We start from the raw sequence: 27,224 nt of genomic DNA on the forward strand, positions 1-27,224 counted from the left end.
AGGTCGCGGGCGCACGCGCGGTTGGTCCTTGGTGCTGTGGCGGTGTGGGTGACTTGGGTGCCGGTGGAGTCGTGCTGGTCCTCAGAATCCCCGCGTAGCTTCTGCCTCCTCCTTCCCTCGCAATGTTTCTCACTCGGTCTGAGTACGACAGGTCCGTGCGGCGTGGGGGGGACGTCGGGGCGGAATTATGGTGGGCAGGCCGGGCACCTGGCGGCGCGGCCTGGGTTCTGCCCAGTCATGGGGCGTCCCAGGAACCCGAGATTGGCCGGACCTGGGGATTTCTTGCCCTACCCAGGCGCCCGCCGTGGTTCCCCAAGCTGGACTTGGGCACATCGGCGGCACTTGTCCTGCCACTGAGTCTCCCCCTGGGTCCTAACTCGGTGCGGAAGCGAGAAGCTTCGGTTTGTGCTTGATAAAGAAGGCTTTAGGAGCCGAAACTCCTGACTTGAACCAGGAGAAGGCCAGGGGTCACCCCTTGCCTCATTCATCTTTTCGTGCTTAGTATGACTACCTTAAAAAAAAAAAGAAAGTTAAACGTGCCTCCTGGAAGAAAAAGCAACTGGTTTGTAGTAGTGTATGCTGCGGTGTGTGAAGCACGAAGGCAGTCGTAGCTTTGGCCGGATATATTGTCTAGAGTCTGATTTTATAGGAACTGGAATTTAGAATGGTTTTCAAGAGATTTCTTACCATGTTGATTCCAATCGGCCTAAATTTTTCTGACTTTTTAAAAGTTTAAAGCAAGTTGCAAAAAACTTGTGGCTTAGAAATGCTCACAATATAAAGTTGTGCATATTTATGCTGTAGACATTTTTACTTTCAGTTTCCGTTTTCATCAGTTAAGTTTTCACATAGCTGTTAAGTTTTTTTTTAAAGCCAGGGAAGGCAGACATTTTCTTTGTACTAAGTAGCGTGAGAAGCTGCATTTCTTGTCAAGTATATGCTGATCCTGTCAAAGTTTTACCACCTGCAGTTACCTCTTTTTCATCTTTTTTACTGACTCATAGGTGTATTGACATATGTTTTGACATATTTTCCCACTGTCTATAAAGTGACTTTGTTGGTCGATATTTAACTTCCAGAATATTGAAGAGAATCATCTTCGGGTGACATAATTTTGAGTAAGGGTGTGTATGATGGAAATTGTTATTTTTATCAGAAAGCATTTATTAAATTTAGTGGCCGTTTATTTAACATATGTATTGACTGCTTTGTTACTCATTTTTCTGTCTTCCCAAGACCGCCTAAAATACATCCCTTTTTGTTCTCTTAGTTAATGTGCTTGAGTGCTTGCTGTGAACAGGGCACTGTTCTAGGTGCTGGTGCTACAGCAATGGACAAAATCAAGCTCCTTGCTCTCGTATAGGAGACTCTCTTAAAGAATTGTTTACAGGCACAGTGGTTGATGCCTGTAATCCCAGCACTTTGGGAAGCCGAGGTAGGATTGCCTGAGCTCAGGAGTTGGAGACCAGCCTGGGCAACATAGCGAGACCTTGTCTCTACTAAACATTAAAAAATCAGCCGGGCATGGTGGCGCTGACCTTGTCTCAAAAAAAACAAAACAGAATTATTTACGGAAGTAACTGTAGTGTGAGTCAGAAATATATTAATGCCATTAGAGAAATTCAAATCAGTACCATGGAAGTTTTGATGAGAGATTGCATTCAATATGAGAGGATCATGGAAAACTTCACAAAGGAGCTGACATTTAAACTGGGTCTTTAACGGCGCGATGGCGCGCACCTGTAGTCCCAGCTACTCGGAACGCTGATCAGAAGAATCGCTTGAACCCGGGAGGCAGAAGTTGCAGTCAGCCAAGATTGCGTCACTGCACTCTAGCCTCTGACAGAGCGAGACTCCGTCTCAAACAAAAAAAAAAATAAACAAAAACAAAAAAAAACACAAAAAAGAACTGGGTCTCTTGAAAGAGTAGGAATTTAATGAAGACAGTGAGATCAATAGTTGTGAGTTGGAGAATATGGGATAAATGAAGGAGGGGCAATGGAAAAATATGCATGTTTTGGAAAAGTCCAGTCTGACTGGCACATATGATACATGTATGGGAACAGCGGGAGTTAATGGGAAAAACAACATGCTGCTAGATATTGAATGGTTTTAATACGAGGTTAAGGAGTTTGGGTCCTATTTCTGTAGGCAGCTGCTTGCTGTTAAATAATACTTGTGTCTCACAGAGATTAATTGTCTGAATTAGGGGAAAGTGAGTCAATACCTGTTAGGAGGCTAGGAGGCTATTACAATAGTAGGTGAAAGGTAATGAGGGCATTGAGAAGGAAGAGTGATGTGTTACTGTGGAGGAGGAATTGATATGAATTAGTATGACTTAGCATATAGTTGGATATGGGAAAAGGTGGGGAGGAATGAGTCAGATCATTCAGAAATTCCTATCTTGAGAAAACTGGAAGATTGGAGGTATTTTAAAATAAAACTGAAATAGGAATGGCAGGAGATGCAGTCAGTTTTGCAAGGTGGCTGGATATAAAGAGATAGTATTTCAAATTGGAAAATGTTGCGTGTTAAGTGCTAATGGAATATCCAAGTGGAAATGTTCAGCAAGCATTTAAATTGTTAGGAAAGAGGTAAAACTGGTAATAGAAATTTGGAAGTAACTGGTGCTTAGCACTCTGTAGCCCAGGCTAGAGTGCAGTGGTGCCATCTTGGCTCACTAGCAACCTCCGCCTCCTGGATTCAAGTGATTCTCATGCCTCAGCCTCCCAAGTAGCTGGGATTATAGGCACCTGCCACCACACCCCAGCTAATTTTTGTATTTTTAGTAGAGACAGGGTTTCACCATATTGGCCAGCCTGGTCTTGAATTCCTGACCTCAGGTGATCTGTCCTCCTCAGCTTCCCAAAGTGGTGGGATTACAGGTGTGAGCCACTGCAGCCAGCCTAGAGCACTGCTACATGTCATGTTACCTGTTACAAAATCCAGACTCCATAAAGCAAGGATTGCAACCATCTCATTCATTTATTCACACATTTTTTTGTATCCATTGTGTGCTCAAAGCTTTTATAGCTAGCTGAGACCATGATTGGTGCCTCTTCTCCATAGGGATTTCCAGCACACTTGAGCAAGGAAAGGTGGAAAGTGTTAAGGGGAAGTGTTTTAGAGAGAAAAGCAGTCTGGCATGTAATTTATATAAATATCGAGTGATGAACTAGGTTAGACATAGGAACTACATTTATCTCAGTCTGTTGTTAAGATAATAATAGTAATTCACACAAATAAGTAGAGAAATGTACCTGTGGCCGACTTCTACTAAAAAGTAATAATTGTGTTTTATAGAGATTGTTTGAATTAGGGGAAAAACACAACCTGCTCCAAAAGACAATACCTATTAGGAGACTATTATAATAGTTAAGTGAAAGGTAATGAGGGCATTGAGAATGGAAGGAAGAGTGATAACCCCAAATATTAACATCACATACATGTTATGGGAAGAGGATAAGAAAAAATGCACATTTTCTTGGAAATTGGCTGATAGTTTTGGGGCATGAACTTACCAAGGGAATTGGTAAGTCGATGCAGCATTGATCCAGGTTGATTCAGGATTGAGGCAGAAAAGTCACTTGCTCTCATTTCATCAGTTTGAGAAGACTTTCTGGGAGTGGGGCAGAAGTGTTCTATATATAGGTTCCATTCCCTTGAAAAACTAATGTACAAAAAAAGCTACAGATTGTTGTGGGCGAAATAGAGAATGACAGCATGCATATTCTGTAGCTATCTTAGCTTGAATTCAGGTCTATGTGACTAGCTTTTATGAGAATAATTAATAATTTTTTTTACATTATAGGGGTGTGAATACTTTTTCTCCTGAAGGAAGATTATTTCAAGTGGAATATGCCATTGAGGCTATCAAGGTATAGTAGCAAGTAGCATAGTTCCTGAAATTTCATGCTGGCAGAACCTACCTTGGAGTAAATGTGGTTTAACCATGCCTTTAGAAAATTTTCTTATATCCCTTTAAGCAACCACTATTAACTATTTTTATAACAGTTTGAATCCTAGTCCTAATATCTATTTTTAAACTTTTTGAGCAGTTAACTGCTTCATAATTACCTAAATAGCTTTTTCTCAGTGGGGGTGGTGGGACATATTTGTGCTGTAGATCCTCTTAGCTATAAAGAAGAATGCAGAAGTCCAGAATTAGCACCTGTATTTATTTTTTATGTTTTGTTTTCTTGAGCAAATCATGACTCTGACCACCTTTGATTTGTTGGTAAAGACACGTAAGGGACTAAATAAGAGATATTTTTTAGTTTTTTTAGAGACAGGGTCTCACTCTATCACCCACAGTTGAGTACAGTGACGCTATCTTAACTCACAGCAGCTTCCAACTCCTGGGCTTAAGCTTTCCTCCCACCTTAATCTCCCTAGCAGCTAGGATACAGATGTGTGCACCATGCCTGGCTAATTTATTTATTTATTTATTTATTTATTATAGAGATGTGGCCCAAGTTGGCCTTAAACTCTTGGGCTCAAGCAATCCTCCTGCCTCAGCCTCCCAAACAGTTGAGATTTACAGGTGTCAACCACCACACATGGCCTGGCCTGGATAATTATTTGTTGTGGAGGGCCATCTTGTGCATTTTGGGATGTTTATAAATATTCCTGGATACTACCCATTAGATACCAGTAGCACTTACTCTTTCAGTTGTGGCAACCAGAAATGTCTCCAGACTTTGCCAACTGTCTGGTGGGGACAAAAGGGCCCCCAATTGAGAGTCACTCTTCTAAATAAAATTTAAAAGTATATATAAATTTTGTCTTACTCTCTTCAGTTGGGGATTCAGGATCAGTATACTATACGTAAAAACAATCAGAGAACAACTAAGTGCTAAATGACATTTTTTGGCAATGGTTTCTGATTATATATTGGTTTGACTTTTAAGGTATACATGCATGTAGTTTCAGAGTCAGAAGGCAAAGTAGTTCTATAAACCTTGTAACAAAAAACAGCAACTCTTGAGCCCTGCATCATCTGTGTTTAGCTTTTCAGAGGCAACCCTTTAAATTCTTTCAGCTGGTAATGTTCTAGGCATGTACCTCCATATCTCTACAACACAGATTTGTGGGTTTTTTTGTTAGGCATTATCCATGGACTTTTTATTATGAAAGATGAAGATTTTTGCCCCGACCCCACATCCCTACTCCCCATCACACACAGTTGTCTTTTGAGGTGGGGATGGATGACCGTTTCCAAATATATCTTGAATATCATCATTTTGTTAGACCATTAGTCAACAGTTACATTAGTATGACTGTAAATGCTTTTCACAGCTGAGCCATTTTGTGTTTTATAATTGTTTTTCTGTTTCTGCACAATATTTTTCTTGGAGTTAATAATTCTCTTTTTAAAAATATTTGCTTAATTTAGGATGATCAATAATGCATTCCAAAGTCTCTGCAGGTTACATGTATCCTCTCAAAACATTCAGCCAAATTAAGTGTCCTATTCAGGATTCCTTTTTTTTTTTTTTGCCTTGAGATGCGTGCCCATCTCAGCTCACTGCAGCCTCAAGCTCCCAGGCTCAAGTGATCCTCCAGCGTCAGCCCCCAGTGTAGTGGGGACTGCAGGCACGCACCACTATGCCCATCTAACTTTTGTATTTTTTGTAGAGACGGGCTTTCGCCATGTTGCACAGGCTGGTCTTGAGCTCTTGAGCTCAAGTAATACGCCCACCTAGGCCTCCCAAAGTGCTAGGATTACAGATATGAGCCACTGTACCCCATTAAGGATTCTTAATGAAATCTTGGAGTCTTCTGACCTGCCCCAGTCTGGACTGGTTATTCTCTGTGCCTCCTGCATAGCTGTGGACTTCATTTTCTGTCACATCATTCTAGGCATTCCCTTTAACTCCCTCTTGTGTTGGACCCCATGTCATCGTTTTTTGATTTATTTGCTAAATTAGGTAGAACCCATTTTCCAGTAGTATCATAAAAACTATTTTTGGCCGGGCGCGGTGGCTGAAGCCTGTAATCCCAGCACTTTGGGATGCTGAGGCGAGTGGATCACAAGGTCAAGAGATCGAGACCATCCTGGTCAACATGGTGAAACCCCCGTCTCTACTGAAAATACAAAAAATTAGCTGGGCATGGTGGTGCATGCCTGTAATTCCAGCTATTTGGGAGGCTGAGGCAGGAGAATTGCCTGAACCCGGGAGGCGGAGGTTGCAGTGAGTCAAGATCACGCCATTGCACTCCAGCCTGGGTAACAAGAGCGAAACTCCGTCTCAAAAAAAAAAAAACAAAAAACTATTTTTGTTTTTTTAAGATGGAGTTCACTCCACAACTCCGCTTTCTGGGGTCAAGCGCTTCTCCTGCCTCAGCCTCCCGAGTAGCTGGGACTATAGGCATGCACTACCACGCCCAGAATTTTGTATTTTTAGTAGAGATGGGATTTCTCCATGTTGGTCAGGCTGGTCTCAAACTCCCAGCCTCAGGTGATCCGACCACAGGTGATCTGCCCACCTCGGCCTCCCAAAGTGCTGGGATTATAGGCGTGAGCCACTGTGCCTGGCCAGAAACTATTTTTAATTTCCAAGTTCTTTTGTTTCTTTTCTTTTTTCTTATTAGCATCCTGTTACTGTTTTATGGATAAAATATCTTAACTTTTCTTCAACAATTTTCCAATTTTTCTTTAAATTTTTTTTTCCCAATGGGACATTGTGGCTCATGCCTATAACCTAGCACTTTGGGTGGCTGAGGCAGGAGGATCACTTGAGCTTAGGAGGATCACAAGACTAGCCTGGGCAGCATAACCCATGCCTAGAAAAAAATCAAAACATTAGACTGGCAAGGCTCACACCTGTAATCCTAGCACTTTCAGAGGCCAAGGCAGGAGGATTGCTTGAGTCCAGGAGTTCAAGACCAGTCTGAGCAACACAATGAGACCTTGTCTTCACAAAAAATTGAAAAAATTAGCTTGGTGTGGTAGTGTACACCTGTAGTCTTTGCTATTCTGGAGGCTTATGTGGGAGGATCTCATGAGCCTGGGAGGTTGGGGCTCCATAAGACGTGATTGTGCCACTGCACTTCATCCTGGGTGACAAGATTGAGACCCTGTTTAAAAAAATTTTTTTTTCTATTTTGAACTGGTCATATTCTTCAGAGCTATGTTTTTCAAACTGCAGGGCTAGACCTGTTAGGAGATACTAAAATAAATTTGGTGGTCATGAGGAGCATTTCTTTTTAGATGGTGTCACTCAGTCACCTAGGCTGGAGTGCAGTGGTACGATCACAACTCATTGCAGCCACAACCTCCCAGGCTCAAGTGACCTTCCCACCTCAGCCCCAGAGTAGCTGGGACTATCGGCACATGCCACCACGCCCAGATAATTTTTATTTTTTGTGGAGGTGAAGTTTTGCCATGTTGCCCAGGCTGGTCTCAAACTCCTGGGCTCAAGTGATCTTTCTGCATCAGCCTCCCAAAATGCTGGGATTATAGGCATGAGCCACCAGTCCTGGCTCACATTTCTTTTTTTAAGTGGGACAGAGCAGTAGATATCGGAATGCCTTGCCAATAGTAGTGGTGAGGGGGTTTTTTTCATGAAATTTTGTTTTTGTTAGGTATTTGTATTTATTTGTGGGTTTTAGTTATGAAATCAAATGTATTCCTTATTAGCCAGGCATGGTGGTGTGTGCCTGTAATTCCAGCTACATAGGAGGCTGAAGCAAGAGAATTGCTTGAACCCAGGAGGTGGAGGTTGCAGTGAGCCGAGATCGTGCCATTGCACTCTAGCCTGGGCAATAGAGTGAGACTCTGTCTCAAAAAATAATAATAATAATAAGATAAAATAAAATAAAAGGTATTCGTTACTGTGGCTTTTGGTCAAAAAGTTTGAAAACCACTGCTCAGGCGAAAACTGCCTTTTTCTGATTTCATTATGGGAGGGTATTTCTGGCTACTGGCTTCTGAGAGCTGAGTAGGGAAAGAAGGCTGAGGTTCTTAACATTATGTTTGTAAATTTGTATGTATTTATCCCATTTCAGTATATTATTCTGGCCTTAGACTGTGCTTAGTGTCCCCAAAACAAAGACCCTCTGTTTTATGGTCTCCAGAGAGTAAGCCTGGAGTCTTCTGCAGGAGAGGGAGTGGTGCAGTCATTTAGCTCTACAGCATAGGAGAGAGGATCTGAGAATCTGTTTCTTTCTTTTTTTTTTTTTTTGAGGCGGAGTTTCACTCTTGTTACCCAGGCTGGAGTGCAATGGCGCGATCTTGGCTCACCGCAACCTCCGCCTCCTGGGTTCAGGCAATTCTCCTGTCTCAGCCTCCTGAGTAGCTGGGATTACAGGCACACACCACCATGCCCAGCTAATTTTTTGTATTTTTAGTAGAGATGGGGTTTCACAATGTTGACCAGGATGGTCTCGATCTCTTGACCTCATGATCCACCCGCCTTGGCCTCCCAAAGTGCTGAGATTACAGGCTTGAGCCATCGCGCCCGGCAACAGAATCTGTTTCTTTTTTTTTTTTTTTTTTTTTTTTTTGAGACAGAGTTTCGCTCTTGTTACCCAGGCTGGAGTGCAATGGCGCGATCTCGGCTCACCGCAACCTCCGCCTCCTGGGCTCAGGCAATTCTCCTGCCTCAGCCTCCTAAGTAGCTGGGATTACAGGGACGCGCCACCATGCCCAGCTAGTTGTTTTGTATTTTTAGTAGAGACGGGGTTTCACCCTGTTGACCAGGATGGTCTCGATCGTTCGACCTCGTGATCCACCCGCCTCGGCCTCCCAAAGTGCTGGGATTACAGGCTTGAGCCACCGCGCCCGGCCCAGAATCTGTTTCTTAAACATTGAATTAGCTCCTTGGTCATTTCCATTTCCAGAGGTCCTTGTTACCACCATTTTCTTTTTTGAGGTCCTGTGATAAAATCTGGTTGTTTCTTTACTTTCTTTACTGCTGGTTTAGGATTTGGATTACCCAGGTATCACTAACCCATCTTCTTTTTAGCTTCAAGGTTTTGTTACTATGTCTTCCCCCACTCTCTGTTACAGTGGATTTATGCCTTTTTAAAAGTCCTTTAATCATACAGTGATAGACTTAAGGAAGTAGTAGAGCTAATGTATGTCTTTAGTCTGTACCTTTAACTAGAAATATGAGCACTCATTTTTATTTATTTATTTTTTGAGATGGGGTCTCACTCTGTTGCCCAGGCTGGAGTGCAGTGGTGCAATCTCAGTTCACTACAACCTCTGCCTCCCGGTCTCAAGCAGTCTCCCATTTCAGCCTCCCATGTAGCTGGGAGTACAGGCATACACCACCATGCCTGGCTACTTTTTGTATTTTTTATAGAAACAGGGTTGGGCTCAAACTGCTGGACTCATGCAGACTGCCTGCCTCAGCCTCCCAAAGTGCTGGGATTACAGGCGTGAGCCACCATGCCCAACTTAAGCACTCTTTTTTTTACATAAAAATTTTTGACAGTTCATCTTCTGTAGTTATGCATATGTCTACTGATTAAGAAAATACATGACAAAAAGCTGGTGTGTATTTAATAACACTTCTAAATAAAGTCACAACACATTTGAAAAATAATATATTGTCTGTGAAACAATCAGTCTACAGGCAAGTTATACATAAAAATTCTTGGAATTGTTTGGAACCCTTTGCAATGCTCACACTTGGCAGTGATTACTTTGTAGAAGTAATTAAATATAATGGGAATTCAAAGCACAAAGCATAGTCACGGAAGGCTTTCATAAGTGGAATTTGGGTAGGGAGAAGGAAGAATGTATTCCAGGGAAGACAGCATGAGCAGGGGTGCAAGGGTAGGACATAATGTGGCTTGAGCAAGTGGGTTAGGCTGTACCTGAGGGATTTTGTTGGAGAATAATGAGTAATGAAGTTGGAAGGGAAAAGTGGCATCAGGATAAGAAGGCTCTGGAAGCTTATTTTGGATATTATGTTATAAGCAGTATAAGGTAATGTTAGTTCTTGAGAGAAGAAGAAATATAACGATAATAACATTTTATTAGATCAGTCAGGCTGTAACATGAGAGATACATTGGGAGAGAGATTAAAGATGAGAGAGACTATTGAAGTAATCTATGTATATAATAAGAATAACATTTGTTCCTATGTGGTAGGCACCATTTTAAGCATTTTATAATACATAATGTATTTACCCTTCTTGATGTAGGTATTATTATTGTCATACTAATTTTGCAAGAAATGGGCATAGAGAAGTAGATGACTGGGTGTTACATAGAGATAAAAAGATAGGTTCCAGGTATATTGTGGACTTCTAGCCACCTTAAATAATTAATCATTTTATGTTGGTGGTGGTGATGGTGGTGGTGGTTCTTTTCATCCCTCCCTACCTTCCTTTATTACTTTTCTGGAAGTCGGGGAGGTTTGGGGACTATCAGCTCTTGGGACAGACCAAGATAGATGGCAGAGGTGAAAAGAGACCAGGTCCAGAAAAGACCAAATTAGAGTTTTATTACTTTCTTGCCCACTATGTTTAGAACTTTTGAGTCTTCCTTCCTCCAAATATTGGCATTAGAGAATGGATTTTTCCAATGTGTTCAAGACTTTGTTGAACTTATTCTTTTGGGGTTCTGGAAATTACCTGGGTAAATTATTTTAAAAACATTAAATTTTTTTTTTGAATTTAATGGAGAAAAAAAGAACTTTTTAGAAATACAAAATTCTGTAAATCAGTGTTCTTGCTATTAAAAAGAATAGTATATTAATTATTTACAGTATATGAGGGTGCTCCTTCTCTCTGCCTATAAGATGTGGTCAATTGAAGTTTCTATCATGAAGATTTACAGAGAGCTATCTGGTGAGTATGTGACCTGTATATGGTAATCATAACATGTTTCTTTTTAGCTTGGTTCTACAGCCATTGGGATCCAAACATCAGAGGGTGTGTGCCTAGCTGTGGAGAAGAGAATTACCTCCCCACTGATGGAGCCCAGCAGCATTGAGAAAATTGTAGAAATTGATGCTCATATAGGTAAGGAGTGGAGGAAAGCTCTTCTGTAGGATCTGGTTTAGGTTAATTAGTCCTCTATGAGGTTCCAAGGGAGGTTTATGAAATAAACACGTTATCCCCTTGTTAGCTATTATTTTCCAGGCAGTAGTCCAGAATGTGTAAATGTAGGCGTAGGAGGCTCTTGCAGGACTCATTTATGTTTAACCTATTCCCAGAAGTTCCTTTCCCCTCAAATTTAGACTTGGTAAATGTGATGGTTGTTGAAATATGCAAAGGTTGAATCATAGGCCAGCTCCTTATGATGGTTGAATCTTTACTGATGCACAATATTTGCCCTAGTAAGAGGCCACCAGAGCACAGGATTATGTGTGAGAAGCTGGAGTGTCCATTGAGAAAAGAGGAATTCTCAAAGATCTTTGGAGTGACTATGAATTATAAGAATAATATAGACTTGAGTAGATAAATCTTCCTCCTTTGTTTTCAGATTTGTCTTTGTATTCCGTGTTCCCTCTACCCCCTTTTTTGGTCTTTAATTCCCCTGCTTTAATTACAGGGTAAGTCGTTCTACTTACTTATAGAATGGCATTTTATTTGGCTCTCCAAATTTTCTTAACCTAGTTAGTCAGCTAATTAATGAAACATTGGCAAAATAATTAATTGCTTAAAGGCATCAGAACCAAATACTGTGGTGACTCTGGGAGCTTGATATTATCTCTTTCATAGATATATACATAGAAACTGAGATTTTATATTTTAAGATTGGAACATTGTGTCTTCTTTAACTCGAGTCTTGTCTTTTGAAGGTAGTTCAGTGTCACTTCATTCTACAAATTGAGAGCCTACAGCGTGCCAGACATTATACTAGATACCAGGATGTAGAAAGGAATAAGACTTGTTTTCTAGGAGCATACAATCTAATTGTGGTGGTAAATAAGTAAATGCAATTAAGTGACAAAAGTATTAAGAGAGACAATAGTGTGTTCTCAGAAGGGGTACAAAGGAGGAAATAATTCATTTTGCCTGCAGTCAGTGATAGTGGGGCTTTCAGAAAAGGATTCCATGAAAGTGATTTTGAGCTGAGTTTAATTCTGAAAGATAAGGAAGTGTACACAAGGCAAACAAGTGTCTGGGTTTAGCAAGGGAGAGCTTTCTAGTCAGAAGGAATAGAAATGACTGAAGCCATTGTAGTGTAAAATATAAAATACCATGGCATAAGCAGTTTCGTAGGACTGTGACATTAACTACAGCAAGAGATGAGTCTGGGGTCAGAGAGTGGAATTCCTTTTTTACCACACTAAAGTGCTTCAATGTAATCCTTTTGCATGGATGGGAAAGGTTTTACGCAATGAAGTAATATGATTCCATTAGAATTTTAGAAAGGTCAGACAGCCCCCTGGCACCAAGCAGCCTGAAAGTGCCTCCGCCCAGAAGCTAAGAATTTTAGAAAGGCCATTCTGATAATGGTATTAAAGGTAGACTAAAAAGGGCTGAGACTGGAGGCAGGGAGGCCAGTTAAGAAATTTTTGTAATAGTCCAAATAAAGAGATGATGAAGGTTTTAACCAACACAGTAGCCAGAGAATGGAGAGGAAGGTAGAGATTGACAGAACTCGTGATCTGATTGGTTATGAGGGCCAAAGAAGATGATGGGATCTAGAAAGGAAATGGGTGTGTGATATATCCAAGTAGATATATTAAGGAAGTTATTTGGCTTTATATGTCTGAAACTTGGGAGAGAAACTTAGGCTGGAGATTTACATTTGAATTATGGCATGTAAAATAACAGTTATAGCCGGGCATGGTGGCTCAAGCCTGTAATCCCAGCACTTTGGGAGGCCGAGGTAGGCGAATCACAGGGTCAGGAGATCCAGACCAGCCTGGCCAGTGTGGTGAAACCCTATCTCTTAAAAAAAATAAAAAAATTAGCTGGCGTAGTGGCGTGTACCTGCTTGTAGTCCCAGCTGCTCAGGAGGCTGAGGCAGAAGAATCACTTGAACCCGGGAGGCAGAGGTTGCAGTGAGCTGAGATTGAGCCACTACACTCCAGCCTGGGTGACAGAGTGAGATTCTGTCTGGGGAAAAAAAAAATAATAACAGTTATAATTATAATCGTGGTGGCTTGGGCCGTCAGGCACACTCTCTCGGATATAATTAGTTGCTTTGTGTTTGGAACAGAGAGGCAAAAGGCTTTTGATTTATTCGAGGGTCCTCCACTGTAGTTCATAGTGAGGTGATCTTCTTTTCCTTGTTTCTCAGGTTGGGGCATTAGTGTTTGCTTAGTTTGAAAATGTATTATGGTCTACAAAGAGTGCTAAAGGGATGCCTAGGGATATAATATGTGGAAATTGATGTTTGGTTAGCTGTTTTTCTCTGGACTTATTTTTACTGCCTGGACTTCTGTGTCATTGTGGATGGTTTTTTTGTTTCTATCATCAATACTTGGGTTCAGTGCAGATCATTTCCTATCTAATCTTTAGGGTATAAAATACTATGGGATAGCTGAATGGCTGCCATAGTTCCACTCCAGAATTTCAGGATTTCCTGAGTGGATGAAAGACTTCTACAAGGATTTGGCCACTGGGTCACTGTCAATTTTACATTGCAGGTTGTGCCATGAGTGGGCTAATTGCTGATGCTAAGACTTTAATTGATAAAGCCAGAGTGGAGACACAGGTAAAATTGGCATCATCTCCTTTTTACCAGGATGCTTGAGTTCCTTGTTTAGTTATTACACAGCTGCCTGAGCTATACTGCAGATATCTGTGTCAATATTAGATATGGCTCTTGGGAGTAATTTTGGGTAGAATTTCCAGTTAGAACTTTCTGGGGCTTGGAGTTTAGCCATCCAACCATTGCAGTTTTAAAGAAGCTCTAGTCAGTAGTGCTGACAGTGTCTTGCTTTTTTTGGCTTTGCTTATATAAAGCATGCATTGCAATGCATTGTTTCCTAATTGACTTTCTGTGGGAGCACCACGGCAGGAGGTGGACATAGTTAAAGGATATTCTCCCCTCAACTGCCTTTGCTGCCAGGCTTGCAAGTAACAGTCCTCCTTTGGTGAGTAATAACTTGTAGCAGCTGACAAATACTGGTCAGGGATACTGTTTTTTTGTTTGTTTTAACTTTGTAGCTGCTGCTTGGAGATAGGCTAGTAAGAAAAATATATCACATGGTAAAATTTTTTGCACTTATTTGCAAGTTTGCTGTCTGTACTTCTGTAAGAATAAGTCATTTAACTTAAACATCAAGAATAAGCTAGAGTCTGACGGAAAGAGGCACTTTTAGTTTTTGAAAAGAGTAAACTTCGTGTTTTGAGGGCATAACCCTTTTTTTCAAGGCAGTAATTTTCTTGTCCATCGTTGCTTAGAGTCCTTGTGATATGTTTATTTCCAGAGCTATTTCTCTTCCCCTCATGTACTCCCAAGTACTCAGAGTTAATGTTAATTAAGAAAACCACGTTTGAGCCTTCAGTTTCCAATCCCAAGGGAATGTGTGTAGTGAGATGGTGGGCTGCTTTAATGTCCTTATTAGAAGGTTGTTCCATGCTTTGCTCTTCTTCTAGAACCACTGGTTCACCTACAATGAGACGATGACGGTGGAGAGTGTGACCCAAGCTGTGTCCAATCTAGCTCTCCAGTTTGGAGAAGAAGATGCAGATCCAGGTGCCATGGTGAGCATGATGCTTGTGTCGAGTTTTCCTGTTGTTATATGGGACTTAGGACATTTGTCCTATGAACATAAACATTCCCAGCCCCTCTCACCTCCTTACTTTGTAGCTGTTTATCTTAATATCTCTTACTTTTTGGTTCTAGTCTCGTCCCTTTGGAGTAGCATTGTTGTTTGGAGGAGTTGATGAGAAAGGACCCCAGCTGTAAGTACCATTTTGTAATTTTCCTTCATGCTTTTGTAGGGAGTTATTTTAATTTGGGATGGGGACTGAGAAGATTACTGTAGAGTATTAGCCAGGTATTAGCATGCACCTGTAGTCCCAGCTACTTGAAGGCCAAGGCAGGAAGATCTCCTGAGCCCAGGAGTTTGAGGCTGTAGTAAGCTGTGATCGTGCCACTGTACTCCAGCTTGGATAGCAGAACCCTGTCTTGTTAAAAAATTAAAATTAAAAAAAGAAAAAATTATTGTAGAAGGGCTACACACATGTGGCTTCTAATACTAAAGTTTAGTGATTCTATGCTGTTTACACAAATTTGGGGATTCCGTGAAGAATTCTCCTATTAGAACCAGCGTTCATTCTGGAAGGAATTAGATGTAACTTTGTTACTATAGTCAGGGTATGTTTTAGAGCTTTGCTCTGGAATGTTGATCTGATCCTCATCTTCAAATATTACTAAGATAGGCATAAACAAGTACCATATTTATACATACTATACTATAATTCTAAATCCCTAAGGAAGTTACTAATTTTCTTAAACACTTTTTGAAATGTCTGGTTTCTCCAGACATAGAACATCTTTTATATCTGTGCCTCAATATTTCAGTGGTGTTTCCCGGCTGCAGGGCCAAGCATTTATACTTTGTTTTGGTGAGATGTTTGTTACATAAAGTGCCACCACGCTTAAGCATTTTAGTCCTCATTTTGGGGGTTTTGCAGGTTTCATATGGACCCATCTGGGACTTTTGTACAGTGTGATGCTCGAGCAATTGGCTCTGCTTCAGAGGGTGCCCAGAGCTCCTTGCAAGAAGTTTACCACAAGGTAATTAAGTATTCTCACAACTTGTACTATTTTTTTGAAAATCACAGTATAATTTACATATAATAAAATGTACAGACCTTAAGAGTTCAGTTCTATGAGTTTTGACAATTGCAAAACAAGAAGCCGGGCACAGTGGCTCACACCTGTAATCCCTGTAATACCAGCACTTTGGGAGGCCAAGGCGGGTGGATCATGAGATCAGGAGTTTGAGACCATCCTGGTTCTAACATGGTGAAACCTCGTCTCTACTAAAAATACAAAAATTAGCTGGGCATGGTGGCACATGCCTGTAGTCCCAGCTGCTTGGGAGGCTAAGGCAAGAGAATTGCTTGAACCCAGGAGGCGGAGGTTGCAGTAAGCCGAAATCACGCCATTGGATTCCAACAGGGCAAGACTCCGTCTCAAAATAAAAACACTTTCCACCACCAAAAAAATAAAAATGCTCATCCACATTCCAGTCAATCTTTTTCCCTCCCTTGCAACCATGTTTACCACTGTCCATTAGTTTTGTCTGTTCTTGCGCTTTTTTATAAAAGGAATTAAAGAATTTGTCAGTTTTTATCTCTTGTTTAACAGACTGTTTTTGAGATCCATTCATCTTGTACCAATATTTTATTTTGATGGCTAAGTAGTATACCATGGTACCATAATACGTTTATAACTCTATCTTAGCACTTTATAATTGGCTCTTGAAGCAAGTGGGCATTTGATATTTTCTTTGTGAGATAGGAAGATTTGCTTTTGGGTAACTCATTGGTGTGATTGAAGGCTGTTGTATCATTCAGGTGGTTCATACAGGGATGCCCGCTCACATCAGCTGCTGATGGTATTAATTTTACATGTGGAGGAAATTGGATACAAAATGGGGTAAAAAGTAAATTTTCTAAACCATTGGGCTACCTTGTTAGATCATTTGGGCATTATTATTCATAGGATATCACCAATAATATTATATTCTAAATTTAAAGAGGAATTCAAACGTATGCAAGAGAAGTATGTCCCTTTCCCCTTCTTCAAAGACTACTTACTATATGAAGGTTGGTGACTTTACTGTGGCTCACAATAAGGTTTTGGGGGTTTTCCTGAAAAAGTATTCCACTTATTTGCCATTTACTTGAGTTCTGGAGATACTTGTAATGCACCATACTAAGTAAGATGTTTGACATACTTATTAAATAATTTCTTCAGTGAGATGAAGGGAAAATCTTTGAAGGAAGGAGGGATTGTGTATAATTAATAGGCATCTTCTTGCCTTCTTTGTTTCAAGTCTATGACTCTGAAAGAAGCCATCAAGTCTTCACTCATCATCCTCAAACAAGTAATGGAGGAGAAGCTGAATGCAACGAACATTGAGGTATTTTTCTGTTTCGTCATTGTTGTTGTTTTGTTGTTTAAGAGATGAGGTCTGGCTATATTGCCTAGGCTGCACCCAAGCCCCTCAAGTAACTGGGACCACAAGTACACACACCATGTGGGGCTAATGTTTTTTAATTTTTTAGAGATGGGGTCTTGCTATGTTTCCCAGACTAGTCTTAAACTCCTGGTCTCAAGCAGTTCTCCCGCCTCAGCCTCCTGAGTAGCTGGGACTATAGGTGAGAGCCAATACACCTGGCTGTTTTACTGTTTTTTTGTTCAGATATTATAGCTTGCATTGCCGAAGACTACATAGATCATAGAAATGACATCCTTGTATGTTTAGTTCTTAAGAAATTATTGATAGTCTTTGAATAATAAGCAGCTTTAGTAAAGTGGTGCTGGCAGAAGCCAGAATTCAGTGAGTTAAAGAATGAGGCCTGGCAAGGTAGCTTACCCCTGTAATCCAGCACTTTGAGAGGCCAAGGCAGACAAATCACTTGAGGCCAGGAGTTGGAGACCAGCCTGGCCAGCATGGTAAAACCCTATCTCTACCAAAAATACAAAAATTAGCCAGGTGTGGTGGTGTGTGCATGTAGTCCCAGTTACTTGGGAGGCTGAGGCATGAGAATTGCTCAAACCTGGGATTTGGAGGTTACAGTGAGCTGAGATTGTGCTACTACACTCCAACCTGAGTGATCAAATGAGACTCTGTCTCAAAAATAAGATAAAATAAAAAGAATGAAAGGGAGGTGATGAGTGGAGAAAACAAGAGTATCTTGCTTTTCAAGAAGTTTGATTAGTGTCAGCAGAAGATAGCATTAAAGAAAAGGAGTATGTCTTTTTAAGGGAAAAGTCTTGAAAACATAAACGGAGATGAAACTAGTATATAGAAAAATGTTTAAAGAGCCAGGTGCAGTGGCTCACGCTTATAATCCAAGCACTTTGGGAGGCTGAGGCAGATGGGTCACTTGAGGCCAGGAGTTCAAGAACAGCCTACCCAGCATAATGAAACTCCATCTTTACTAAAAATACAAAAATTAGCCAGGCATGGTGGTGGACACCTGTAATCCCAGCTACTTGGGAAGCTGAGATATGAGAATTGTTTGAACCCAGGAGGTGAAGGTTGCAGTGAGCTGAGATTGCACCGTTGCACTCCAGCCTGGGCAACAGAACAAGACTCCATCTCAAAAAAAAAAAAAGAAAGAAAGAAAAAGAAAAATGTGGAAAGAAATAAAAGGAGAGATTAGAATAGTGATGGAAAAGTTATAGAAGAGGTAAGGCATGGTACAAATGAAGGAGTTGGTTTTGAAAAGTAAAATTCATTCAGCATTATATTGAGTACCCATTATACAGCAGGCATTATGCTAGTTGCCAGGGATACAGACATAGAAAATCCTATTCCTATTCAAGTATTATACTGTGTAGTGCAGGGAACACATAGAGAACAGATTCCTGTGAGTACGTGTAACTTAAGCCTAAAGCACTAGGGAAGGTTCTTGGAAGAGGTGATGTCTGGAAAAGGGAGCAGAAAGGTATTCCAGGAAGAGGGGACAGCATGTGCAAAGGCTCCAAGATGTAAAAATAACATTGTAGGTAAAAGGAAACTTTTGAGGTTTTTTCTGACTGCTGAGGTGTGGGGTGTATGTTGAGGCCAGGCAAAGTGGCTCATACCTGTAATCCCAGCACTTTGGGAGGCAGAAAGTTATTCCAGGAAGAGGAGACAACATGTGCAGGAAGATCACATGAGGCCAGAAGTTCAAGATCAGCCTGGTCAACATAGTGAAACCCCGTCTCTACTAAAAAAAAATACAAAAAATTAGCTGGGTGTCATGGTGTGTGCCTGTAATCTCAGCTACTTGGGAGACTGAGGCATAAGAATTGCTTGAACCTGGGAGGTAGAGGTTGCAGTGAGCTGAGATTGTACTCTAGCTGCACGCTGGCCTGGGCAACAGCATGAGACTCTGTCTCGAAAAAATTAATAAATAAAATTTAAAGGCCAACCAAGGCTGCAGTTATAAATCAGTAATTAAACCAATCAGTACCAGTACTTACCAGGATATTTGTTGACTATACTCATGAGAAAATGGATGGTTGGATTGATCCGTGGTAGGGGATTGACTAGTTAAGCACGGTAAGATTAGAGAGTACTGGAGAATATCTCACCTGTAGAACCAGCTTTCATAGGCTGCCATGAAAGGTCAGTGTAAGAAGGACTGACATTTGGGAGCCACTGCTCTAGAGCCCATCTGCTTTACGTTCTTAGGCCTTTAGTTGTTCCTTGGATCTCCAGCCTCCCTCCATGAACTGCTTCCCCTAAGAAAAGGAAAATATCCAAGTTACATCTTTCTTTTTAAGAAAATCTTTATGTATACCTCATTCTATCTAGTATCCTACCTATCTTTTTTTAATAAGCTTTTTTGAGATATAATTTACATATAGTAAAATATACCTATTTTAAGTTTACAATTCAGCAAATGTTAACAGAAAGTTTCCTCATGTCCCTTTGTAGTCTCTTCACCCACCATTGATCTACTTTTCGTCACTATTGATTGTTTTGTGTTCTAGAATTTCATATACATGGAGTCATACATACTTGACATTATTTCACCTGTTTTTTTTTTTTAATTTCACCCATGTTGTATCGATTCTGTTATATTTTATTGCTGAGTGCTATTTTATCCATCCTATTTTTTAACCTTTTTGCCAAGTCTCCTCCAAACAGAACCTGTATTATCTCCACTGCTTCACCTCTCGTTTACTCCTCAATCATTACTATTTGTTTCAGCTTTTATGTCCATGAGACTCCTCCTTGCTAAGATGACTCCTGTTTGTCAGATTTCATGGCACTCTTTGGAACTATCATTTGACCTTTTTGAAGCATTCACCTAAAATTTGATGGTTCTAAAATTAAAATCATTATCTTTCCTAAAAACCATTTCATCTTCCTATATTTCTAATCTTGGTTGATGACACCGGCAGTGCACTCATTCACACTAGAAACCTGGAAGACTTAAACTTCCCTTCCATTTTACTTGATCATTTCTTTGCCTCCTTATAAATAACTTCCAAATCAATGTCCCTTCTTCATCCCTACTTCCAATGCCTTCTTTTGTTCAGGTCCCCATTTTTCCCCTACCTGTATATTTTCAGAGATCTCCTAATTAGTCTTTGCCTCCTCCATTTCAGTCTAGTTTTTCCTCATTGTACTACTACAGTGGATTTTCTAAGCCATATCTAATCTTAATTGTTCTTCACTTAAAAAATATTTTCTGGCCAGACATGGTGTAATGCTTATAATCCCACCACTTTGGGAAGCTAAGATAGGTAGATCACTTGAGGCCAGGAGTTCAAGACCATCCAGGCCATCTTGTCTTTTGCTTGCTTTTGAGGTTTTTTGATCTTGATCCTCTAGCTCTTTGAATTTTGACAATAGGGTGTCAATTTTATATCTTTCCTTGTTTCTCATGTGGGCATTTATTGCTATAAATTTCCCTCTAGACACTGCTTTAAATGTGTCCCATAGGATCTGGTATGTTGTGTCTTCATTCTCATTAGTTTCAAAGAACATTTTTATTTCTGCCTTCATTTCATTGTTTATCTATCCGTCATTCAGGAGTAAGTTGTTCAGTTTCCACATGATTGTGTGGTTTTGAGTTCTTTTCTCAATCTTAGTTCTAATTTGATTGCACTGTGGTCTGAGAGACTGTTTGTTATGATTTCTGTTCTTTTGCATTTGCTGAGGAGTGATTTGCTTCCAATTATGTGGTCAATTTTGGAGTAAGTGCAATGTGGTGCTGAGAAGAATGTGTATTCTGTGGATTTGGGGTGGAGTGTCCTGTAAATATCTATTAGGTCTGCTTGGTCCAAATCTGCATTCAAGTCCTGTATATCCTTGTTGACGTTCTGTCTTGTTGATCTGTCCAGTATTATCAGTGGAGTGTTAAAAGTGTCCCACTATTATTGTGCGGGAGTCTAAGTCTCTTTGTAGGTCTTTAAGAACTTGCTTTATGTATCTGGGTGCTCCTGCACTGGGCACATATATATTTAGGATCCTTAGCTCTTCTTGTTGCATTGATCCTTTTACCATTATGTAATGCCCTTGTCTCTTTTGATCTTTGTTGGTTTAAAGTCTGTTTTATGAGAGACTAGGATTGCTACCCCTGCTTTTTTTTTTTGCTCTCCATTTGCATGGTAAATCTTCTTCCATCCCTTTATTTTGAGTCTTTGTGAGTCTTTGCATGTGAGATGGGTCTCCTGAATACAACACACTGATGGGTCTTGACTTTTTATCCAATTTGCCAGTCTTTGTCTTTTGATTGGGGCATTTAGGCCATTTACATTCAATGTTAATATTGTTATGTTTGAATTTGTTCCTGCCATTTTGTTACTGGCTGGTTGTTTTGCCTGTTAATTGATGTTTCTTCATTGCGTCGTTGTTCTTTACCATTTGGTACGTTTTTGTAGTGGCTGATACTGGTTGTTCCTGTCATGGTTTAGTACGTCCTTCAGTAGCTCTTTTAAGGCAGGTCTTGTAGTGACGAAATCTCTCAGCAATTGCTTGTCCATAAAGGATTTTATTTTTCCTTCACTTATGAAGCTTAGTTTGGCCAGATAAGAAATTCTGGGTTGAAAGTTCTTTTCTTTAAGGATGTTGAATATTGGCCCCTACTCCCTTCTAGCTTGCAGGGTTTCTGCCGAGAGGTCCACTGTGAGTGTGATGGTCTTCCTTTTGTGGGTGACTCGACCTTTCTCTCTGACTGCCTTTAGGATTTTTTCCTTCATTGCAACCCTGGTGAATCTGACAATTATGTGCCTTGGGGTTGCTCTTCTTGAGGAATATCTTTATGGTGTTCTCTGTATTTCTTGGATCTGAATGTTGGCCTGCCTTGTTAGGTTGGGAAAGTTCTCTTGGATAATATCTTGAAGAGTATTTTCCAACTTGGATTCATTCTCCCCATCACACTCAGGTATGCCGATCAAGCATAGATTAGGTCTTTTCACATAATCCCATGGTACTTGGAGGCTTTGTTCATTTTTTTCACACTTTTTTCTCTAATCTTGCCTTCTTGTTTTATTTGATTTGGTCTTCTATCTCTGATAACCTTTCTTCTGCTTGATCGATTTGGCTGTTGAAACTTGTGTATGCCTCACGAAGTTCTCTTGCTCTGTTTTTCAGTTCCATCAAGTGGTTTATGTTCTTCCCTAAGCTGGTTATTCTAGTTAGCATTTCGTTTAACCTTTTTTCAAGGTTCTTAGTATCTTTGTATTGGGTTAGAACAAGGTCGAGAAGTTTGTTATTACCCACCTTCTGAAGCCTGCTTCTGTCAATTCATCAAATTCGTTCTCTTTTTTTGTTCCCTCGATGGTGAGGAGTTGTGATCCCTGGGAGGCGAAGAGGTGTTCTGTTCTTTGATGGTTTCATCCTTTTTGCACTGTTTTTTTTTTTTTTTTTTTTTTTTCTATCATTGTGGATTGATCTCCCTTTGATCTTTGAAGTTGGTGATTTCAGGAGTCTCTAAGTGGATGTTTTTTCTGTTGAAGTTAGAGCTGTATCTTTTTTGGCCTATAGAAGGCGTTGCTGAGCTCTTTCAGGTTCAGTCAGGTTTTTGGGTGGGTGGTCCTTCCCTGGAGTTTGTTTGCAGGTGAGATTGGCCCTGCCTTCCCAATGGCGCTCTCTGCTTCCCCAGCTGGATGCCTTCCTGGTTGGGGTCAAGCTTGTGTATTTGCTAACAAGCTCTCTAGTGAGAGCTTCAGTTTCAGTTCTTTGGAGGTGGGACCTGCGGGCCTTATGGTCTGCTTCCTTGCTTTCAACTCTGCCTCCCACTGTGGGACAGCCTGTCCCGCTGGCGTTAATCCAAACTCCCATCCAAGTCCCAGCGATAACTTGCCGCACCCTACGGTAGCCACCGCTCAGATTTGCATCGACTACCCACGGCGCCCCACCGTCCGGCAGGGCTCTAGTGGACCCTGGCTTGCAGAAGGGATGAGGTAAGTGCAGGATCCAAATTGGAGCACTGAGGGGGTTAAGTCCCCCGATCCTCTGAGCCAGCTGCACGTTTCAGGTGGGGACGCACCCCCGCCATCTTGATTTGCCCCCTGGGCAGCTCTCGCACCGGCGACTCCTTCCCTGGGCCTATTTTCAGTACTCTATCAGTCCCACAGAAACAAACCCGGCACGTCTTTTGGAATCGGGAAGTCCTCTGGCCCTCTGCACCTCATTTGCTGGGAGCTGCATTCTGGTGTTGTCTTCTCCTGGCCATCTTGGCGACCCTCCAAAATTACTTTCAATTTTGCAAATACGTCATGTTCTTTTGTGGTTCTGTGCATTTGCATATTGTCTGGCTTTCCTGTCTGACCCATTCTTGCCATGCTTAAATATACAACTCAAAAGTTGCTTCTCCTTGAAGCCTTCCTGGGTTCCCCCAGATCACTCTTAGACATATGCTTAGCTCTATTATAAACACTTACCTGACATTGAATGCATTTGGCATGTAGCGCTTAGTAAATAAGACAGACTTTCTTCGTCTTTGGATCCTTAGTCACAAGTACATGTAACTAATACACAGGTGCTTAGTATTTAATTATTGGTGAAATACATTGAAAGAAAATGTCCGTTCTACCTGCCTCGTGGAGATGTTTTTTGAAAGTGAGATAATAAATAGAAAACTTTCTCATTATGCAAATACATTTTTAATATTACACAAAAGTAAGGGATTATTTTACTTATCTAGTGATGAGCAACTTCCTGAAGGCAGTCCTTGGCTCAAACTGTATTATTAATAGTATTATTTGCATTCCAGTTCTTCTGTAGGACTGTTCTACTCAGTTTTTTCCAGTTTCTGTTTTTTGGCTCCTGTAATGTTTTGAGAAGGCTAGCCTGAGTCATGAGTGAAATTCTTTAGGCCCTCACTCTTTAGATTATCGCCCTTGTATTTCTCTTTCCTCACGTCATTGATCATCATGTAAAGATATATGTTAAGAGAAGCAGTAGTAACATTTTTATTTATTTATTTATTTGAGACAGGATCTCACTTTGTTGCCCGGGCTGGAGTGCAGTGGGGCAATCTCGGCTCACTGCAACCTCCACTTCCCAGGTTTAAGTGTTTCTTGTGCCTCAGCAGGGACTACAGGCATGCGCCACCATGCCCAGCTAGTTTTTGTATGTTTAGTAGAGACGGGGTTTCACCATGTTGGCCAGGCTAGTCTCAAACTCCTGGCCCCAAGTGATCCTCCTGCTTCAGCCTTCCAAAGCGCCGGAATTATAGGCGTGAGCTACGACGCCTGGCCAAAAGAGGCAGTAATAACAATATTTGTATGTTTAAATATCCTCAGAATGGAACTCATGGTCTATATGGTAAACTAACTGTTTACATATATTTTGCAAATGTATTTGGGACTTTTCTGACCTTTCATGTAATTGGAGATAAATCTTTTGGGAGAATCTAAAGGAGAGTACAGGCTTTGAGAAGAGAACATTTTTTTTTTTAAGTCTGTTCCCAGATATCAGATATCTTAAGATGTGCAGCAGTCTTTCTGAATTTTACTTATAGATGAGGCAGAAGATACTAAACATCACATAAGGCTGGGCGCGGTGGCTCAAGCCTGTAATCCCAGCACTTTGGGAGGCCGAGGCGGGTGGATCACAAGGTGAAGAGATTGAGACCATGCTGGCCAACATGGTGAAACCCCGTCTCTACTAAAAATACAAAAAATTAGCTGGGCATGGTGGCACGTGCCTGTAATCCCAGCTACTCAGGAGGCTGAGGCAGGAGAATTGCCTGAACCCAGGAGGCGGAGGTTGTGGTGAGCCGAGATTGCACCATTGCACTCCAGCCTGGGTAACAAGAGCGAAACTCCGTCTCAAAAAAACCAAAAAAAAAAAAAAACTAAAAAAAACTAAACATCACATAACTGGATTATGCTAAGTCTGTCTAGCAACTTCAAGTTATATTAAATATCAGTACTGAAAATTACTTTGAAATGCTAGTATATTTAATTGTTTTTAAATTATTATTAATTGTTTTAGACAGGCCCTCCTTCTGTCATCCCTGTTGCAGTGCAGTGGCATGATCACGACCCACTGCAGCCACAACCTCCCAGGCTCAAGCAGTTCTCCCACCTCAGCCTCTTGAGTACGTGGGACACCGATTTTTGCTACACCCCTGCTAGTTTTTTGCGAGGGGCCGGGGGGAGGGAGTTTGGTAGACACAGAATCTCCCCATGTTGTCCAGGCTGGTTTTTGACTCTCAGACTCAGGTGATCCTCCTGCCTCAGCCTCCCAAAGTGTTGGGGTTACAGGCACGAGCTGCTATTTCCAGCCATATGTTTCATTTTAAAATTGAAGGGGGAAAAAAAGACACTATGAGGATATGACATGTAAAACACAAATCTTTTGAGGCAAATGTGACGTGGCACCTATTGCTCAGTATTGCCTAAAACTGTGGAATGTGATCAGCAGAGAGAATGGAAAACCATCTTCTGACCCTAGGTTTTTTTTGTTGCATAAATGTAAATATAATCTGGACTTCCAGTTATTACTGGTATCTTCAGTAGTCACAATGAATTTCCTATGCCAGTGTTCATGAAATCTTTTCTTGGTCAGTCCTTTTAAAAAACAAAACAAACTTTTTTTTGTTACGTTTTGCCACATGAACAATTTTAGAGAAAATGTCTAACAATAATAGTTAAGGATTATTTGGTGCATTATGTTCTAAACAGTGCTATAAGTACTTTATATATATGTTAACATTTAATCCTCACAATTACTCTATGAATTAGCTATTATTATTGTCCCCATTTGTGCAGATGAAGAAATAGAGGCACAGAGTGGCCGAGTAACCTGAGGTCACACACACAAGCTCAACTTTTAAGTATTTAAATATACTTTAAATATATTTCTAAAGGAGTCTTTAACAGAAAAAAGTACTGACTTCATGCACTTTGTTGCTGCTTTTGTGATCCGTGTTGAAGTGGCTTCAATAAATGACAGTGATGCCAGGCATTTGGTTAAGTATGATGTGGTGAGTTAACCTTAAAATAGAAAATTTGGTCAATAAGCATTTTTATTTTGGAGGCAGAGAGCTATTTTAGGGACCTACTGCCTGGAAAGGATATCCTTGGGACAGCAGATCCCTTAGTTCCTAATGAATAGCTGCATCACCAACACAGCTTCTGCTGACCATGGTAGGACCATCCGCAGGGTAAATGAACCCAGCTTATTAAACCTTCTGTTTTTTTTCCAGCTAGCCACAGTGCAGCCTGGCCAGAATTTCCACATGTTCACAAAGGAAGAACTTGAAGAGGTTATCAAGGACATTTAAGGAAGCCTGATCCTCAGAACTTCTCTGGGACAATTTCAGTTCTAATAATGTCCGTAAATTTTATTTCCAGCTCCTGTTCCTTGGAAATTTTCCATTGTATGTGCATTTTTTTAATGATGTCTGTACATAAAGGCAGTTCTGAAATAAAGAAAATTTAAAAATATTTGTTTATAGACTGTCTGTTCTCTTCTTTTTTTTTTTTTTTTTTTTTTTTTTGAGACGGAGTTTCGCTCTTGTTACCCAGGCTGGAGTGCAATGGCGCGATCTCGGCTCACCGCAACCTCTGCCTCCTGGGTTCAAGCAATTCTCCTGCCTCAGCCTCCTGAGTAGCTGGGATTACAGGCACGCACAACCATGCCCAGCTAACTTTTTGTATTTTTAGTAGAGACGGGGTTTCACCAGGATGACCAGGATGGTCTCGATCTCTTGACCTCGTGATCCACCCGCCTCGGCCTCCCAAAGTGCTGGGATTACAGGCGTGAGCCACCACGCCCGGCCATGTCTGTTCTCTTCTAATAGTCTTTTTAAAGAGATGAGGTCTCACTATATTGCCCAGGCTGGTATTGAACTCCTGGACTCAAGTGGTCCTCCCGCCTCCAGCTCCTAAAGTGCTGGGATTGTAGGGGTGAGCCATTGCTCCCAGCCATTGTAATACAGTCTTTTGTTTGAAATGCGTATGTTAGTGGGCCAAAAGGACAGTGTTATTAATATCCCTATTCTTTTTTTTTTTTTTTTTTTTTGGTGAGACAGAGTCTAGCTCTGTCACCCAGGCTGGAGTGCAGTGGTGCGATCTCGGCCCACTGCAACCTCCACCTCCCTGGTTCAAGCAATTCTGCCTCAGCCTCCCAGGTAGCTGGGACTACATGCTTGCACCACCATACCCA

At 41.0% G+C, this 27,224-nt stretch overlaps 1 protein-coding gene across 1 annotated transcript; it reads left to right on the forward strand.

Moving 5' to 3' along the window:
* Positions 1–26,503, forward strand: PSMA5 (proteasome 20S subunit alpha 5). Its single transcript, XM_003933402.4, has 9 exons — positions 1–151; positions 3,812–3,878; positions 10,854–10,980; positions 13,563–13,630; positions 14,518–14,625; positions 14,768–14,826; positions 15,562–15,664; positions 16,932–17,018; positions 26,263–26,503. Exons 1-9 carry the CDS (start codon positions 123–125, stop codon positions 26,338–26,340), a joined length of 726 nt encoding a protein of 241 aa, XP_003933451.1. The 5' UTR covers positions 1–122; the 3' UTR covers positions 26,341–26,503.
* The last annotated feature ends 721 nt before the right edge of the window (positions 26,504–27,224 follow it).

This window comes from Saimiri boliviensis, chromosome 11, assembly GCF_048565385.1.
Source record: "Saimiri boliviensis isolate mSaiBol1 chromosome 11, mSaiBol1.pri, whole genome shotgun sequence".
Classification (NCBI taxonomy): Eukaryota; Metazoa; Chordata; class Mammalia; order Primates; family Cebidae; genus Saimiri; species Saimiri boliviensis.